General features: G+C 40.8%; 2 protein-coding genes across 2 annotated transcripts; both read left to right on the plus strand.

Moving 5' to 3' along the window:
• The first annotated feature begins 4,258 nt into the window (after positions 1 to 4,258).
• On the plus strand, positions 4,259 to 6,966 carry LOC139657459 (cathepsin Z-like). Its single transcript, XM_071535305.1, has 6 exons — positions 4,259 to 4,374; positions 5,211 to 5,374; positions 5,818 to 5,997; positions 6,101 to 6,251; positions 6,518 to 6,680; positions 6,841 to 6,966. The coding sequence occupies exons 1-6, from the start codon at positions 4,259 to 4,261 to the stop codon at positions 6,964 to 6,966; spliced, it is 900 nt and encodes a 299-aa protein (XP_071391406.1).
• Positions 6,967 to 14,190: 7,224 nt separating this feature from the next.
• On the plus strand, positions 14,191 to 15,924 carry nanos1 (nanos homolog 1). Its single transcript, XM_071535306.1, has one exon. The coding sequence runs from the start codon at positions 14,309 to 14,311 to the stop codon at positions 14,987 to 14,989; it is 681 nt and encodes a 226-aa protein (XP_071391407.1). The 5' UTR covers positions 14,191 to 14,308; the 3' UTR covers positions 14,990 to 15,924.
• Positions 15,925 to 17,024: the final 1,100 nt, after the last annotated feature.

Consider the following 17,024-nt stretch of genomic DNA (forward strand, 5'->3'; position numbering starts at 1 on the left):
GAATCAGATACTTTGTTGATGCTTTGTTCAGCTCTGCCAGTTGGCCCTTTTGTTAAAAAGTGGAGCAGTTGATTTTTCGAGTAAATGAACTGTTTTCTAATGAGAGTTTACACCTCAAAAAAGACCACAAACCCGTGCAATAAACAGTATAATTTTGCAGTTAGTAACAGCTGGTTTCGCTGTCATCCTTGTACAGAAAATCAGATAAACTCTCCTGGAAATCTAATTGATGCTGTATATGATATGAGTTTTGTTCCAAAATTGATTCATCCTTTGAACTAATCGGCATCCACTCTTACAAAATGATTGATAGTACAAAATTGAAACAAATGATGTTACTTTTTAAAGGATGGTAAGTAATTCATGTCCTCAGACTCTGATAAAGCTTTTGCAAAGTGAATTATCTATATTTTGGAGATGAATAATGAATTTCAGGGTTTTTTTTTAATTCCAAAATGGATGTATAGCAGTTTGGAACATACTTATCTCTGTCTAATAATCTAATTAGAAAAGTTCCAGCAAAAGCACTTTCATGTTTCTTACCTCTTCTGCACATTTCCTCTCAAATCTATACCTTGTGTTACTCTATGATATATGCTACTCTGTATATTTGTATGCTACTAAAAACTAAACTAAACATATCTTATTAAGCATATTGTTGTTATCAGGCAAACCACACATCTGCAAATAGTATGTTTTTCAGGAATACTTTTCTTATGGATGTCCTTGTAGCTTTGAAATGAAACCATGTATTTTTCAACAGGTTTTTATAGGCCAAAGGGTCATGACAGTCACTCCACACACATATGACCATGCAAACTTTCAATTCAGTTTAGAAAAAGAAAAGCACCACAACTGCTAACACTGTTATGTGTGATCATGAAATCCTTTACAGCGCTGCGAGTTAAAGAGCGAACGGTCAAACCTGGACTCCCAGTTTGAAGCATTTCACTCAGACTGCGGGCAAATCTGATTTGTTTTTCAGCAAGCAGCTGTTCCAAAATCTGTGATGGTATTATTGGCTGGAATTTTTATGTCTGCCTACTGGTGTGCCATGAATTAACCACTAAAACATGCTGTTTTCCAGGAAATGGGATTTTTATATAACAACATGAGAAGAAAAGAAATATTATTTTGGCATTTATTGTTAAATACGAGTATGTTACGATATGGGAAATTAGCTTGCAAGGTTCGCTTCATTGTGACTTTAAATCAGACCCGAAGAGATTGGGTTCCATGTGTTTTTTAGCTGTTCAGACTTCAGAAAATCGTATCAGATATGTGAAAAAATTGATTTGAGCTGCCTGTCTGACCACAGCCTTCCACTGCACCTTTGAGCCAACTGGCCAGTTATCTGATGTTAACTCCTTTATGACAGCTGACAGGTGAGCGGGGGTGGGTGGGTGTGTGGGGGGGTTTCTTCCTAAGGAAATGCCAGAGACACTCAACTGACCTCCAAGTCTCACATGGATCAGTGCACACGGATATTATCTGCTCTACAAGTGCAGGCACACACACACACACACACACATACCAATACATACGTTCACATACCCACACATACGCGCATATGCATGATACATAACCACTCACCCACACACAACACACTCTCTCTCACACGCACACACACACACACACACACACACACACACACAAACAAATCAATCACCTGGCTTATGAGTGCGCTAATGATGTTGTTGACGTTAATGAGGAAGGTGACACGCTCATGAAGGCGGGTAACGATGCTAATCATGGAGAGATCACACTGATGCGCCCGTAACAAGCCATCGTGTCCGTGAATGAGCCATCGATTATCTTGGCTCCTAAGTGTTTTCATGTTTGTATGTTGTACACACCTGGATGTTTGGGATCATGTTGAGATTTATTTTTAAGCTGCTTCCTGATTCGTATGAGGCGTATGAGCCAATCGCAATAAACCGGCAACAAAACAAATCACCATCCACTCCCTGCAGTTTGTATCTATGGTTTTCCACATCCCGAAGTTGGTATTTAAGTGCCTGGAAAAATAAATCAAATGCACCTCAAGTAGTTATATTTTCATCTACTTTTTCAGCCATATTCAAAAGTATTTGTACACAGTTTCATGTCACTACTGCTGGGTGAAAACCTTGTATCTAGCTTGACGGTAGGGCTGGGCGATATGGACCAAAAATCATATCTCGGTATTTTTAGGCTGAATGGCGATACACTATATATATCTCGGTATTTTCTACGAAGTGGGCTAAATGTTCAGTTGTAAGTCAAAGCCAGATGTGAGATGTCACAAGCACTTTTATTAAAACAAGACTGTGATCAAAATAAAATGCAAAGACAGGGTTTCCTTCCCTGTTTTAGAACAGTCTGGTAAGTTCAGAAAATTACATCACTTTACTGTAATGCAGCCTTAAAAAACCAGGAAAAGACAACACTTATGCCATATCACGATATTACGATATCCAAAATCTAAGACGATATCTAGTCTCATATCACGATATCGATATAATATTGATATATTGCCCAGCCCTATTTGACGGCCATGCATTTTTGAGTTTATCCAATCGGTTTTGAAAGGGTTGTAATCTGTCCGAGGGTCGTAGAATTTTCTCAGCGCCTAGAGGAGCATGTAATCCTTCAATTGAAGTTAACATGAAAATCAACAAAATTGGAGTTAGGAGGTTTTCACCCGATCTAAAAGATCTAAAGACAGGTCTATCAGGCAAGGTACTATTCTACTACTCATATATCATGATGAGAAGACATGTCAAGTTTTTGGAGTATTAGCCCGCAGATGAATGGCGAATGACCTGGTTTCATAATAGCTGAGAGGGCCTCATAATAACTTTCAGAGTGAGAGAGAGAGAGAGAGAGAGAGAGAGAGAGAGAGAGAGAGAGAGAGAGAGAGAGAGAGAGAGAGAGAGAGAGAGAGAGAGAGAGAAAATCACATTCAGGAGAGAAGAAAGAAAAATGTTAATTGGAAAAGAGCCAGCCTTATTTGCATTGCAGGCTTTGGTTTCCAGTTCACTGGCAGCCTTAGCTATCATTTACCATCCTCCAGCTGATTGCAAATCTGGAATCTGGTTTCCTTTCTATATCTAAATATTAATAGTCTCCATTACATGAAAATTACTTTCATCTCCGAGTCACATGGGGGGGATTAGATTTTAATCAACGTATTAAATATGACGTTCTATTCCTGCAGATGGGAGAGGATGGCAGGCAGTCAATTAGGATCATGCTCTGTTTGTGGTATAACAGTGAAGCCTGATAGAGTCTTTGTTATCAGAGGCAGTAAATGCACAAACGAATTGTGCTGGCATGTGCGAATGAGGCATCATCACGATGTCGACCTTCTGTTGCTGATCAAACCACATGCATCAAGACAAACACTGGAACGTTATTATCTTGTGAGAGTTGGCTGTGAGATGTGTTTCCCACATAGCCAGTTTATGAGGCGCAACTAAAAATGCCATAACGGTACTAAAACATGCATTTATGATGCTGGAAAACACTGAAAACAGCCTCTGTAAAGATCAGTTTTATTATTATTATTTGTCTTTCCTCACACTACTGAAGATTCAAACTGGTGACCTTCTGATCACAAGCTTGTTTTTCTAATGTCACAGTGACTCCAACATGTCAGCATCCTCTGAATGATATTAGGGAAACTCTATTTACTTGTGGCTGCCATTGCTAGGTTGGGGATTGAATGTCAAAATGCCCTGATTTCATTTAATTGTAAGTGTCATGCCCAAGTATGAAAAATCCACCAAATTCAATTAAATAAAAGGGTCATTTTTTAAATATCAGTAGCCCAAAATGTTTTCTATGCCTGCTGTCTATTTGATTTAATTTATTTGACAGCTTAACACATAAAGACATATTAAGCATAAACAAAATCTCTTCGGTTGACACATTTCCATTGTAGTCCTCATGTAAAGTTGGAAGGGCAGGTCGGGCAAAAAGAACATTCAACATCAGCAAAAAAAGTATGAAATCACATTAAAATTCAAGTACAATCACAGTCTAGTAGTGTGCACTTCCATGATCTCACTCCAGCAGAATATGTGCATTTGCTCTGCTTCACCCTCCACTACATCACAGCAAGTCCCAGGTGAGAACAATACGGTCTGATTGGCTCGCTTCAGGTTACATTGGAGACAACAGTGTTTGTTGTGTGTGTGTGTGTGTGTTGGGAGAGAATCTATAAAAGCCTCACCAAAGCTGTTTCAAGTCATGTGACATTCCTCTCTGGTTCAACATGGCTCAGTTACTTATTTTATTGTTTGTGTTCATGGCATCTGCTGTTTTAGCCGGATGCTTTTTTAAGCCACATTGTTACCAGCCGATGCCTAGGAAACCAAATTTTGGAGTGAAGTAGGTGAACCTGATGAGTGTAACCTGTTGACTGCTTAAACCGGCCCGCCATGTGTTCATGTGTTGTGTTGTACTATCTATGAAAAGCAAGTCAAACTGATAGGTAAAACTAGAGGTAATTCTCTTTTAATCGTATTTATCCTGCTCAGCGTATCAGATGGATGGAGTTTGACACAACAGCAAATACAACAGCAAATAACCAGAAAGTTATTTACTATCTTTAGGTCCATTTAGCATACTTTTTCTGATTGACAACTTATTAGCAGCTATTTAAAGTGTCTTGATATGGTAAAACCCGCCTATAAACTGCTCCAAGTAGATTAAAACATTTTTTTTTGCAAATTTTATCTAACTCAGGTCTGCTCTGGACTGGATTCTTGATCAGTCTCGACAGCGAGACAACACTGGAGTCAAAGTAGCAAGTTCCGGCTTGATTCATATTCCAGTCTATGTGAAGAAGGCCGGGTGACTGGGTCACTAGCAGCATGAAGTCATATCATGTCTTGTCATGCCCCCTCTGACTTCATGCTCTGCGTCTACTGTTATTGTGAAGTTGACAAGAGATTAATTTTAGACTTGGCTGGAACATGCATGCATTCACAAATTCCTCCTTTCCCTCCGCCTGTGCTGATTTGGAGTGAGGTTTGTCAAAGCTCAATGCGCTCAGGCTGGATTTTGCTTCAGTTTCACCATAGTAACTTTCCTGAAGTGAATGATGGGTCATTTAGAAACTGACATTGAGACCGTTTCATAGTGAACCTGCTGCCCTTAAACCTCACTGTGCTTGTAAATGATGCATAGGTTCTGTCTAAAGCCCCGTCTCATGTCTCTGACAGAACCACAGCTCGTCCACATGAATTCCTGAACCTCGCTGAACTACCAAAGTCCTGGGACTGGAGGAATGTCAACGGCATCAACTACGCCAGCACAACCCGTAACCAGCATATTCCTCAGTACTGCGGCTCTTGCTGGGCTCATGGCAGCACCAGTGCAATGGCAGGTTAGACTTCTTCTATGACAGGTTGTGGTTTTGATCCTTTCCGTAAAGTGTGCACGCAGGCCTTTCACATTTGGTCATTTAAAGACAGGTAAAGCTACTTGGCTGCTCCTCATGTTCAGTTGACTTCTCTGAAGTCTAAAGGTGATGCATATTGTATAAGCCAATAGTTTTGGTGGGCCAACTTTCTCCTTCATGCGTTTACTTTTTATCTGAATCTGGAGTGCACCCATTTGGAATGTAGCGCCTTGAAAAAATAAATGAAATTATGGTGTTTTTCTGAGGAATTGTATGCAAATTAAATCTTGTGTGACAAAATAACAGATGGGGTCCTCAGTAATATTGAATCACTAACTTCAAATCGGCTCTTCCAAAACGAATATAGCATTTGAGTAGAATTCAGCTTTTTTTAAATTTATTTTTTATCGGTCTTGTCCTCACGTTAGATCGCATCAACATCAAGCGGAAAGGAGTGTGGCCATCTGCTTATCTGTCTGTCCAACATGTGATCGACTGCGCTGATGCCGGCACCTGTCATGGAGGAGACCACGCTATGGTGTGGGACTACGCCAATAAGTATGGCATCCCTGATGAGACCTGCAACAACTACCAGGCAAAAGACCAGAGTAAGTAATCAGCATTGACATCGGTCTGTAATTTCACGTTAATGCATACGTAAGATTGAGCTATTATTCCAAATGCCCATGTTATGCGTTTATCTCTTGACAGAATGCAAGCCATTCAACGCATGTGGGACCTGTTTAACGTTTGGGAAATGCAGCACTGTGCAGAACTACACCTTGTGGAAAGTGGGTGATTATGGAGCCATTACTGGACGAGAGAATATGATGGCAGAAATCTATGCTAGAGGACCCATCAGGTCAGTTTGAAGCTGAAATGTTAAAATGGATTTCATTCACTGGAATTCATTCAAATGCTGCATCTCAAATGTTCCTCAGTCAGTATTTCAAAATGCATATTCCATTGTACTATCATGTGTGAGTAAGTCAGAGCATTGCTAATCGCTTCAAATACTCAACTTTTCTACCAGCAATAACTTTAAATGGCAAATCATTTTGAGCTGAAACTCCTTTTTTCAAGGCATTTGAATGAATTGTGTTTGGAATATTAATCCCCCCCCCCTAGCTGTGGGATCATGGCCACAGACAAGCTTGATGCGTACACCGGGGGTCTGTACTCGGAGTATGTTGAGACTACTGGCATCAACCACATTGTGTCAGTGGCAGGCTGGGGAGTAGAAAACGGCACCGAATACTGGATCGTGCGCAACTCCTGGGGAGAGCCGTGGGTGAGTCCTCACATGAATACTTCACAGCCTTACTACTTGCATGGTTCACTGGTTTTAAAACTTGGCATTTTAAAATGGTGGATATTTTAAAGGGTGTGAGATGCAGTGGCGGCACTTGATTCGCAATCTGTCCCAGTGAACCTGACATTTCTCTCCCCAGGGTGAGAAGGGCTGGCTCATGATTGTGACAAGCGCCTACAAAGGAGGAAGTGGAAGCCAGTACAACCTCGCTTTGGAGGAGGACTGCATGTACGGTGACCCAATTGTACCCACAACCTACCTCTAGAGGACCTGTGGGGCCAACAAGTCTGCATTTACCTGGACTAGAAACCTCAATCTTACTTCCTAGCTTCTGAGTCTTTGGGAATCCTGCTGCTGCAATCCGTAGAATCAAAGGAAATAAAAGATCTGGTACAACTGTTTAATTCTGCTGTATTGCATTGCATGATGAACACCTGTGGGAACACTTGTGGGACCAGCTCAATGTTTTCCAAACCTATTGGAGTTAACCATCCAACCAGGACCATCTTGTAGCGCTCAAAAGCATAAAATATTAATCAAATTTTTCCAAACTGCTCATGTAGCATCATCAAAAGTGTCATTTTAGCCAAATGATTGCACTGTGGGCCCCAAAGTTCAATATTTACCTCATTATCTCTGATATTTTCCTCACTGACAATGGTACTGTAGGGCAGTGGTTCCCAACCCAGTCCTCAAGGACCCCCTGTCCTGCAAGTTTTTATTCCATCTTTACTCTTGCACACCTGATCCCACTGGGGCCTACACACTTTCATGCTGCTCTGTTCAGGTAGATCTGTCTCTACCAATCAGCATTAAGACCTTAACTGGATCAGGTGCGCAAGAGTAGAGCTGGAACCAATACTTGCAGGAAAAGGGGTCCTTGAGGACTGGGTTGGGAAACACTGCTGTAGGGTGTGCAGGTGACTGTTGCCGCATCCTTGAACAAAACATCCTCAGTGAGGTAAATATGGGACTTTTGGACCCATACTGCAACTGGCTACACGAACACCTGTGTGCATGACATGTTTCAAGAAAGGTGGACATTTTATGATTTTTTTTTTTTTTTGCTTCTTTTTTTTGAGTTGTAAAAGGATGGCCTTGTTAACTTCACTAACTTGGAAGAAGGCTGGAACTACAGGGTCTAACTTGCTTGTTGTACAAACTTCAATGGAGTTTTGACTGACATGGGGGTCAGTAGATGACCATATGCCCCGCTTTAAAGTTAGCCCACACGCACGTCAGGAAAGCCATTGCCTTGACAGTATTTTGCAAAAAAAGTGTTGTGAAATTAACCTCAGATCTCCAGGGGAAACCTACACAGATTTGCTCTGGAGATATTACGCTTGCACCAATTCAAGAAAGTTTATTCTGCAGTCCTTGCAAGAAATCTAAACATGTAATTTGCCTCTGCCTAAATGCACATGTGTATTGGTACAACAAGGTCATGTTGTAAAAGGGAGTGAATACAAAATAGTCATGATGTTTTGAGCTCAAAACTCTTGACAGTGCAATTGTTTTCTGAGACCTTTATGAATGACATGCAAAACCTCTCCTGTCATTGCCTTGAGATTGTGGGTGACAAAACAACTAAACCAAGCCAGTCTCTTTGTTAAAAGGCAGAATGACATTTGTTTGTTCTACATCTCTGAGCTTGATAAACAGAGCCCACCTTCCTTATTGACTGACATGCTTTATTAGTTTCAATTCTGTCATGCTTCTGGAGTAACGCTCAGTTTAATCACCAGTTATCTACAGTGGCACACGCAAAAGCACAATGCCGTCCTCCGAGTTAATGTGCAATTATAAAGAGCCCATTTCTCTGCTATTCAACTGGGGAACAAAAGAAACCCGGGCACTTAGATATTTGGTTCAGGGGACGCAACAATAATAAAAATGCATAAACACAAGCTGCTGTGCTTTGCCGCTGATATGGAAATGCTCGCTATTAACTGTAGTTTCTATTCAGCATCTCTGGGGAGAACAAAGGATAATCAAACCTTATGCAAGAATGTTAACTTCAAGCCTCCAAACCAAGGCAAACCTTAAGCCTATAAAGCTGTGGGGTGTCCGAGTGGAGGCCCACTGCGAAAACAAATATTGAACATAATTTGGTTGTTCAATATTATGCGATCAAGCCCCCCACCCCCGAGCAATCTTTCACGTGAAATCAAATTTGCGCTCTGATTAAATTTCCTGCATGTTCTCTCATTTGCATAATCACAAACACTGGTCCAAAGGCTGTGAATGAAAACACATGGTAATCTACGGGTCTGAAGCTCGGAGGAGAGAAAGAGCAGTCTCTCCGGCGCAAACAAGAAATAGTCTGAAACTTGCAGGTCGCGAACGCACACCAGCCATTTTCATACTGAGTGATTCTGCATTTATCTTCATTACAGCAATCGATAAGGCAAAATGGATTTTTCAGCAATTCCTGCAAACCCATTATGTATTGTTACAGTGATCAATATGTAGTGATGTACTCTGTAAACATGGAGGGGGGTTGTAATATGGGAGAAGTATTACTGGGGCCTTGTGGTCAGAAAGAACCTTGATTATGAGTTCAAATCAGAGTTGGAGGGAATATCCTCTTCTGGAGTGTCCTTGAGCAAGGCACTGTGATAGTATTTCCATCGCAGCTGCCTCTAGCCAGCAGTGTAGGCATAGACACAAAGCTCCCCTGTGTGTGTGTGTGTGTGTGTGTGTGTGTGTGTGTGTGTGTGTGTGCATATGCTTTGTGTAATCCTTCCTCCCTGCAACCGCCTCTCCAAGGCCATTGCTGTAGATAAATAACTTGCCTGGTGAAATAAGCATTAGAGAACAAAAGAGGATAACCAGTCAGCCACACAAGAGTTTCTCGTATTTTACATAAAAATGTATTCTCCAGTTTTGCTTAAGAGGTTATAGGCACCATATCTGAGGTTACGGAACTGTTAATAATTCAGAACTATACCCAAACGATGCATTTAAATTATTACTATCAGTATAAACAGATGCATTGAAAAAAAAGTGCCTCACGTCTCTCTTCATGTGTTCATCAATCATTCATTTATCATCTCAAGTATGAATTGTGCAGACTTTTTGCCCCAAATGCGACAAATCCCTTTCCGTTTGACAAGCGGCCAAAATACTAGGCCTGGATCATACCACAGAATGTGTGTTCATGATTATAAATCATAGCCATAATGCATGCAGCCTGAATATCAGTGGAAGATTAGCTGCACAAGATGGTATAAATCATACATTATCATACTCCTAACTTCAGCAAAAGGCACGTGTGAATTGATTTGCATTGCATAATACAGCAGGAGCACAAGCAGCAATTTCTGTTTAAATCTAAATCCCATGTTTCTAATGAGCCACGCACACAGACAATAGCATTTGGTCATTAAAAACAAAGCATTTTTTTCCCTGCCAGCAAACACTTTCCTGATGATCTGTGTTTTTTGGTTGTCCAGCAGAAACACTTACACAACAATCACTTAGTCAGTGTGATTCCCAAATCGATTTACAGCGATAGCCACCCCGCTGATGTTATGCATCATTCCACTCCTAATCTCACTTCCTTGTCCAATATACTTATGCTACCTCGAGGCAGCCACAGAATTAGCTTTAGTTAATGGATGAGTATTAATCCCTCTTAGTCACAACAAAATTAAGCAATAATGTGGCCATGAATATTTCAGATACACTGCAGCAACACAGGAATCTGCTCACACAGTCTGCCATGGCTTGCAAAAAAAAGAATTGGCGATTACATACATTATTAATGCTTCATCATAAAATTCATATTTTGCACAAACCGAATGGGGACTCCGGAGTGAAAATCCAATGAGCAGTCAATACTGTTTCCAACTAACTTGCTGAGCACACAGAACAGAGAGAAATGGCCTCTAAAACATTGCGGACCATTGAGCCGTGCTTTTGTTCTGCTTTTATCACTTTGTCTCCTAAGGTAGTGCATTCTTATTAGATCCCTTAAAAATAGATGTGATCCTTCCAAGTCAGTGAGTTCTTGCAGCCTCCCCCTGGAAGTTTTAATTAGAACACCAGTCACTCGTGTTATCGTTGTTTCAAGAGGGCTGCTTCCACATTCCTGAGCAACCCACTTCATCACAGGATCACAAGCCGGCTGGTGGTGTGTTCAGGGCGGTCGCCTCATATTCCCCCCGGATTTTACCTCAGGAATCATAACCCGAATCACTTTAAAGTATCGCAAATGTGCTGGAATTTGTCTCGATGGCATTGGTGCAGAGACTTATTGAATATTTCCATAGTTTCGCAGTAAACACTAACACACAACAGGTCCTCACACAGTGCTAAGGGACAGAAGGCCATACTGGAGACAGTAGACTATACATATCACTCGACATACACTGAACACTCTATATGTGCATGTAAACAGAGAGAAAAGAAGAAAATGCAGCCCGTAATCATCCGTACAAGCCTCTGGAACGCCTGCAGTGTGATGGACATGAGCATAATACATGAATGATGTGAGTGGGTTGCCTCCAAAGACAGAACCAGGTTTTGTTGTCCCATAGTTTTCATAGAGCCACAGTCAAATCCTCAGTCAAATGCAAATGGCATTACAACTAAATTTCAGAATAACATATGTTATTCCGGTCTAGAACAATTTGATCAATATTTGTGATTATAAACGATTCTCACCAGACCAGAAACTTGAGAACCAAGACCCAAACTTATGATAGTATCAGGTATAGTCTGGAGCTGATCCATACAGAATGAATACACTGATATTATGTATTTTGGAGATTTTTATACTTAAATTAGTTTTATTATATAGTAGTGTTGTCGCACAATGGTGAGTTGATGAAAGAGCTTCTTTGCGAAACAGTCGGAGTATTCGTTACATTCCCGTTTACCAGTTATGAGAGGAGAGGGCGGAGCAAACGTGGTGTGCATTGCACTGTGTGATGGGCAGGAACAGAATAACATCAATCAACCTGGGCAGCTACAGTATCTCGTTGCACCTGGTCTATTATGATCCAGGAGACTGACACAGTTTCCTAAAGGCAAAGAGCTAGAAATTCATGCTTCTATTATTGTAACCTTCATCAACATTAACAGCTAATAGATGTCAAGAGGGCCCTAACCCTGCTTCCTCGTATAGAGGGCTTTCATGTGACGTAACACAGCCTCTGGCGGCCATATTGGAGGTCTATAGCTCTTGGGCAACTGTAGCCTACAATATCTGGTTGCATTTCTAAATGTATGACTCAGCTGTCTCAACAGAACTGAATAGACATTGTTCATTTCTGTGCTGTTTTTGACTGGAAACTGGTGATTTTGCCACCGATACAGCTAATCACTTTTGTATTTAGATAATACCATTTTGCTAGCTAGCTGTAGTATCTGATATCTCGTATCAAATAACCATCACTATGTTGTATACACATCTGATTTGCACACTAGAAAACAATTCCAGTAGAAGCTAATGTTAGTAGTGGCTACTAGTCCCATGTTAACAGTAGCATCAGTTGCTTCACTTAACTAGCCTGCTGGGTAGTTAGCTAGCTAACAAAGCCAAAAAACAACAGTTTGTTCAGGCTAGCTGAGCTTATCAGCTGGTAACGCATTAGAGACTAGGGCTAAAGACAAGACAGTTTACTGTGTCACTGCAACCTACATTTGGAAACAAATCTACTTGATCAGACTATTTACTTTTACATGAATGAATTGACCTAGACCAATACCACAACAATATTGGGTATGTTTCTTTTTCTTGCCCAGTTGTTATTTAGACATTAGTTGCACACATTCTCCTCTGGACCTCCATGATGGCACCAGCCATGGTTTTCAGGAGATTTGCGATGCATCTGCAAAGCCTCTACTTTTGATATTGACTATATGGTCTATTATTAGGGTTATGAGTCCTAATTTCATTGACCAAATCTGTCCCTGGCCCTTTTGTATAATCCATGAGATGTAATATTACAAGAAAGAAGGGTCAGTTTGGTTACTGTGGCATGAAGATCACATTGTAGCACAGGCACCTTGAGCAGCCCTCTCCAAATGCACAGTGCTGCCGTCTGGCCATTGTTCCTTCAGTAGAGTCAAAATATGCTAATGACATCTGGCTAGTGGAACGGCATGGCTGACTTTCATCTTGCAGCCATTGGCCATCATTATGTTTGGCTTGGCACTCTCATTCATGCAGCGGAGGGGGGCATTGCAAGTTTAAAGGCCTAACCTGTAATTGCAGTATGCTGCCCCCTATTGAAACACTCTCCTTGCACTTATTGCTTTGTTTACAAAGTGATTTATTGGATTGAAGATGTATTTATTTTCTCTCATATTTATGGTCTGAGCTTTTGATGCCAGAACTGACATTATGTGACAGCTAAACATGGATATTGCAAATAGTCTGATTCTGTAAAAGGTTTGTTTACATTCATAGTGGAGTAAACAGGTCTTTTGATTCATGATGGGTTAAGAAATGTCCATAGATCTTATTTTCCATCTTCAACAATACATGTGAATACAGCCCTATATTTTCAATGGTCAAATATATTCCTGTGGGTACCTGTAAAGGGCAATGCCAGTTCCCAGCATTAAACTCTTTTCAGCTTGCAGAATAATGTGTTAGGATGAAGAAAGCTTTTCACACAGTGCCAAACTCTCAGCAGGAAAACTATTATAAAAGAACAGCCAGTCTGAATTTACTCACATAAGCCTATGTAAGGAGGAATGTTTATCCAAAACGCACAAGGGTGGTATTATAATAAACTATAACCAGGATAATAATGAAATTTAAAGCTGAGTTGTTCATTTCAATTGATAATCAACCTGCATTAATTAGTATGTCCAGTAAATGGAGCTATATCCAGCATGAGGAAACGATGAAAACATCAAGGGATGGGAAATAGGCTTATTGATTAGATTTTTCATATGAGGATGCATCACTACACATTAGTACTCCCAAGACGGTGAGTGGCTGGCTACTGTGTGCAGGCTGTTATGGAACAAAGGGCATGTGCGCTTGGCACACAAGGGGTTAAGGTGTGTGTGTGAATGCCCGAGTTGGCGATGATGGTTTCCACGCGCAATGATTAACGATATTGATTCATGAAACACGCGCAATTGTAATGTTTTAGTACTAGGGGAACAAAGAGATATGCTGTCCTACTCTGTAATTAATTGGTACTCACACTGAAAGAATATAATTGCCTACTGGCTTTGTGCGCTAAATTATTTTTTTCTGCGCGCTTGCTCAAATCGATTATCTATTAGGCTATACCAACTTTTTTTTTCTATTATTAAAAATGCCCCAGAATCTCCAAACGCCAGAATGATGATGTTGACGAAGCGCCTGCCCATAAGAAGTCATATCTGTCTAAATGTGGCTTTGAAGAAAGGGAGCCTGCTTTCAACCTGATCAGAAACTTGGTTTTGAAGGGAGAGCGCCCCGCCCTCCTGGTCCTTATAACCAGAAAGCCTGTTGGAAGGGCGCTCATACATAACAGGAACACTGGAGACCACACCGCTGTACATGAACTATCCTGGAAACGAACTCTGGCTACAAAGACTTTACGGATTACATTGGTTGTTTCACCTTTTGACGAAACAAAACAAACCCAGAAGTGGCCATGGATTTTCTCAATCACAACTATTTGAATGCGCGCAGCCCGTATGACTATACTTTTAATTTCTGGAACGACTATCTCGGTCTGTCGACGTTGGTTACGAAGAATAACAAGCTCAGTATGCCCCAGAACCCCAACTCCATCACCGAGTCCCTGAAGGCGACCCTGGGCTTGGATGATTCCCCGGCGTGTCCGTGCGTAATTGCGGGCGGCGGCGGAGAGAGCGGGCACCTGGACTGCTGCTGCCCGTCAGGAAGCCCCCCGCCAGCCTCCATCCTCGACTTGAAAGAGCGTTTCTCAATACTCAGCCCCTTCCAAAACCAGCTCGGCGTCCCGCTGCCAGAGAGGGAGATGGGCTTCGGGGGCAGCTTCGCGGGGTTTGATCTGTTTGGCATGGAGAGGAAGATGCGCAAACCCGCTTCCAGGAACAAGCAGGAGCCCAAAATCTGCGTCTTCTGCCGAAATAACGGGGCGCCCGAGGAGGTGTACGGCTCCCACGTCCTGAAGACTCCGGACGGCCGGGTGGTGTGCCCGATTCTGAGGGCTTATACCTGTCCCCTGTGCAGTGCCAACGGGGACAATGCCCACACGATAAAATACTGTCCACTGTCGAAAGACCAGCCATCCCAGCGACCATTAAAGGGAGGGAGGGCTGTGGGTGGTAAGAGGATGAAAATATTCTAAACAGACAAGACTATAAAGTACATTGAATTGCACTGAACAATTTTCAGATGACTGTTTTGCTTTCGGCTTTAGCCTTTATCCCAGTTTCATAAACAGATATTGATTTTATCTTTTTTTTTTCCAAGATCTCTTATATTTTTATAGTTCCTTTATCCACATAGAATAATTTTATGCTTTATACATTGGATTTATTTTTCCTTCTAGTTTGTAGTCATTTGAGCGTGTGCATATAAATACACCTATGTATCCATAATCACAAAGTGTGAATAAATGAAAAGTATTTTGGTCACGTAGGGAAACACACTGACATTGGCGAAGGGTATGAATGTCATATTTCTACCAAGTATTTTTGTACGGTGAGCTAAGCTTGCTATTTTTTTCTTTTTGTCTTAGAAAACCAAAGTTATGTTTGCCATTAAAGAAGCTCAAGAATGTGTCATTAATGAGTACTTGTGTGCGTCTGACTGGAGGAAGAACTCTTTGATCCCATCTGCCTGCCTAAAAAACTCCACAACATATTTTCCAACTTGCTCTAAAAGTTGACATTCAATCTGTGTGGCAGGAAGAAAGAAAGAAAGAAAGAAAAAAAAACAAGACAATGTAGCCTCTGTTTAGGGCTCATATTCTCTGGGGAACATTATAATCAATTGTTGCCAAGCCAAACCTCTTTTCCAATCCTATGTGAGGAGAAAGTTCTTATCATCCGACTTTCTAAGCAGTCAGCATGCCCAAAATCAGAGATACTAGCCTACATTTTTTTTATGTTTACATTCCCAAATAAGGGCGACACACTGGATTTCTTTTCTCTTAGGTATCTCTGTCATGCTCTTTCTTTCTCTATGGTGTTTTTGTTTGGTTTGCCCTGACAATGTATCCACCAGAGATTATCATGAGTAGGTCTGCTCATGCAATATGAAGTGGAGTGAGTCCCAATGACCTTTCACTTTTGGGGGAGGGGGGGTGGGGGGGTCAGTGGAAACAAGCGCAAATGAATGTTATTAAACAACAACGTATTAGCCCAGTTTTTTTTTTCCTGAAGAATCCAAAAAAAGATGCAAAAATGTTGTGAATGTATGATTGAAAGTGTCACTTGCAGGACTGCACATTTCTGACAGTTTTGTTTACCAAAGGAATACAATTGCATTGAAGAAGGAAGAGAGATTTGCTGTATTGTATATAAAGTGATGTTTATTCAGTATTTTAACATTACAAGTGACTTCAGAGGGCGCTACCTCAACAGGATTTTGTACTTACATGTAAAATGTCAACAGCAGTTTATTGATATAGTGCTGCCATTTATAATAAGGGTTTTGATAGTATTTTTGATCTTTGTATAACATAATTGTATTTTTCTTTTGTTGCATTTAACATTATGGAAGTGAATTTCCAAGAAGCTATAAGCATTGTTCACCACAAGGTGATTGTCTGTAAATAATGATTATACCCATACTTTTTAAAGTTTAGTTGTTCAATGTTACATTCTTGAGAGTGTGCAAGAGAGTGGATAATGAAAAAGGTTGACAATTTGCCACTTTTAACAGAGGTTTTTGATTAAATGAATAAGAGAAAAAAGAAACACTGTTGAACTTTGTTATTTATATTTTACCACAATTTCCTGTATGCTGCTGTGCAGAATAACAACATATGAATTCACTAGAGAAATAAAAACTTATCAAATATTTGGAGCTACGTCATCGTGTTCTTCAATTGGTTGACTGACTGACTGACTGACTGGTTATATAAACCTTTTTTTAACCAGGAAAGTTGTCTAATATCACATTCTTCTTCACCATAAAAGTCTGTTTCTGACTGACTGGCTTACTGACTGATTTAGTGATTTGAAGACTGACTGAGTAATTAAATCAACCCTTATTTAACCAGGAAAGTTGACTAAAACACATTCCTATTTACAGAAATGGCCTTGTCCTGACTGACTCACTAACTGACTGACTTACTGACTGGATGAGGATCATGTAACTGTTGAGGCTTCACAAAACAAGCCTTCATGCATACAACATCATAACATTTAGCACAG

Source organism: Centroberyx affinis, unplaced genomic scaffold, assembly GCF_046629955.1.
Source record: "Centroberyx affinis isolate AG114_WGS23_722 - 3 ecotype Tasmania unplaced genomic scaffold, CSIRO-AGI_Caff_v1 ptg002687l_1, whole genome shotgun sequence".
NCBI classification, from domain to species: Eukaryota; Metazoa; Chordata; class Actinopteri; order Beryciformes; family Berycidae; genus Centroberyx; species Centroberyx affinis.